The sequence below is a fragment of the Sitodiplosis mosellana genome, unplaced genomic scaffold, assembly GCF_009176505.1.
Source record: "Sitodiplosis mosellana isolate CC-2019 unplaced genomic scaffold, AAFC_SMos_1.0 Smas_scaffold_2411, whole genome shotgun sequence".
In the NCBI taxonomy this organism is placed as follows: domain Eukaryota; kingdom Metazoa; phylum Arthropoda; class Insecta; order Diptera; family Cecidomyiidae; genus Sitodiplosis; species Sitodiplosis mosellana.
In genome coordinates this window covers 1-3040 of record NW_022597653.1, presented here as the reverse complement: position 1 = coordinate 3040, position 3040 = coordinate 1, and the positions used below count along the sequence as shown (strand labels likewise).

The window sequence follows — 3040 nt, the reverse complement described above, 5'->3', positions numbered from 1 at the left end:
TCCGATTTCGGCTGATGAGCTAAATTTAGCGGAAACAGCAATAATAAAAATCATTCAACGGGAGGCATTTGGTGCCGAAATAAGTGAATTAATGAAGAAAAGATCAGTAAATTTTTCAAGTAACATTCTGAAACTAAGCCCATTCTTAGATGAAAATAACATTCTGCGCGTAGGTGGCAGACTACGAAATTCGGATTTGGTGTTTGGACGAAAACATCAAATCTTAATACCAAAAAACAATAGCGTAACAACTTTAATAATTCGTCATTTTCATTTATTATGCATGCACGGTGGAGCGAAAGCCACTGAAGCAATCATCAAACAGCAGTTTTGGATTGTGAATGCACAAACAGAAATAAAGAAAATTTTGCATCGTTGCATTCCTTGCTTCAAACAAAGACAAAAAACCATGTCACAATTAATGGCAGATTTGCCAGCCAATCGCGTAAACATTGTTGAAAAGCCATTCACCAACGTAGCAGTAGTAGTAGCCATTCACACCGGTGCAATTCCATACAAAACGGCAAAAGGTAGGGCTGGTAAAATTTCTAAGGCTTACATTTCAATATTTGTCTGTATGGCTACAAAGGCACTTCATATCGAACTAGTATCAGATTTAACAGCCGACGCGTTCATAGCTGCCGTTCGCAGATTGGTAGCGCGTCGTGGAATGATCAAGAGCTTCAACAGTGACAATGGCACAAATTTTGTAAAAGCGAATAAAGATCTAAGCGATTTATTTGAAATCGAAAAAGAAGAGTTCAAAACAATCTGCGATGAACTTTCAAAGCAAGGCATTTCTTGGCATTTCTCACCCGCTGGTGCGCCTCATTTCAATGGCCTCGCCGAGGCTGGTGTGAAAGTTGCAAAGACTCATTTAATAAAAACAATCGGAAAAACTGCGCTAACATTTGAAGAATTGTCCACATTATTGTATCAGGTGGAAGCATGTGCAAATTCAAGACCACTTTGTGCACTATCTACTGACCCTGATGACATCGATTGCCTAACACCTGGACATTTCTTGATTGGGGCACCGTTACTGGCACCACCTGACGAAAGCTACATCGAAACGAACGTAAACTGGCTTTCACGATGGCAATTGGTGCAAAAAATGAGTCAAAACATTTGGAAAAAATTTCAAACGGAATATCTAAATGATTTGCAAACCAAATCAAAATGGTTTACGAAAAAAGAAGAGCCAAAATTGAATGAATTAGTTTTGGTAAAAGATGAGAATTCACCACCATGCTCTTGGCCAATGGCGCGCGTAATCGACGTGCACAAGGGTCATGACGCACTCACGAGAGTGGTAACACTTAAAATGCGCAATAACACTTTCACTCGACCAATAACCAAAATCGCTCCGTTGCCGATTGAATACGATGCGGAGACCCGGGCAACAATTAAAGCACACATTGCAAAAACTGAAACAGCGAGTAAAGCACGGGTTACAAAATCCAAACCGGCAAAACAAACATTTAATGTCATTCCGATAATAACGGCATTGCTTGCAATTTTTGTGATTCAAGTGAATGCTCACCCAAATCAAACGTTCCGTTCAAATTGAATAAATTTGACACCTCGCCGGGTTTGTTTTTCGAACAAATTTCGCATGCAAAGTTCAGTTACACCAATTGGAACTCGATTGTTTATGTAAACATGAAATCATTTCTCAACGAAGCATCGATGATGGAAAGAAGTTTACATGATTTAGAAAACGTATGCAATCAAAAACTGGCGGGGCAAAGCTCATGCAAATCTCTTTGTCAACTAATTGAAAATCGTATCAACGACATCAATGAACGAAATGAGTTAATAGTATCGTTTAAGCATCATCGAGCAGAAAGAGCGTTACTTGACATTGTTGGAAACATTGCTGGCGATTTATTTGGAGTTTTAGACTCTCGATTCGGACGAGAATACGTTCTCGATATGTCAAGATTGGAATCAAATGACGAACATTTGCTCACTCTTTTGAAAAACCACACTTCTATTTTAAATTCCACTATGAATATAATCAAAAAAGATGAGCGGGAAATCATAAATCAGAGAGAAAGCATAATAAATCTAGCAGGTTTGGTACGTGTTCAAACCAATGACCAGCAAGCAGTTTTGCATTTTCATACTATGTCTGTGTATCTTTTACAAATGATCTCTGATTATGAGCATCAACAAGATAGCATGTTGGACATACTTACTGGCGCTAGAAAAAATCATATCGATCATCATCTAATAACTCCTGCTCAAGTAAAGGGTCAATTAAATATAATGAGTGAATATTTATCAGACCAACAGGCACCTCCGGATGGAACCGATTTCTACAAATTGGCAACCATCACTCCGTTTGTCACAAATAAGACACTATTTTTTCGAATTGCCATTCCATTGATAAGCGACGAAAGGTTTCAATTGTATCATATGTATGAAACGCCATTTGTATACAATGACGAAACTCTGAAAATAAATGCTAAATTCGAAGTCATTATCGCATCATTAAATCGGCAAAAATATCAATTGATTAGAAACAAGCATGAACTGAAATGCAAAAAACAGTCAGATGACATGGTCATCTGCTTCGAGCCCCGCAAGTGGCTAACCAGCCAATTCAAATCTTGTGTGTGGTCTCTCTTTAATCATGAAGCCAACTCGAATTGCGAGTTATCCAAGGTGAATTTGCGTTACCAATGGTTAGAACTCGAAGAGCCGAACAATTGGTTATTTTTCTGTAAGCATGTGGAAAAGTTCATATCTATTTGCGGCGATAGTGTAAATCACCACAGTGCTATTGGCTCCGGAACCCTAAAATTGAACGACAATTGCGTACTTCGGGGTGATAATTTTGAATTAATGCCCCAAAAGAGTTTAGAGCGCGCGCCACATGATTTCATTATTCCGAATTTCCAATTCAATCTCACTTCGTACGAGCCATTCATTTCAAACGGAACAACGAATTTGATCGAATTTGCCAAAACTAATTTGACTAAACTACAAAATCAGTTAAAATTCATCGAAAATCAATCTAAATTAAAGGAAAAAA

The 3040-nt window shown here is 38.1% G+C and overlaps 1 protein-coding gene across 1 annotated transcript; it reads left to right on the top strand.

Annotated features, from left to right (window-relative positions):
* Positions 1 to 409: 409 nt before the first annotated feature.
* On the top strand, positions 410 to 1078 carry LOC129571417 (uncharacterized; the record flags this gene model as incomplete). The annotated part of the gene is made up of 1 exon (XM_055451219.1): positions 410 to 1078. A coding segment is annotated over exon 1 (669 nt), but the record flags the coding sequence as incomplete, so codon positions are not given.
* Positions 1079 to 3040: the final 1962 nt, after the last annotated feature.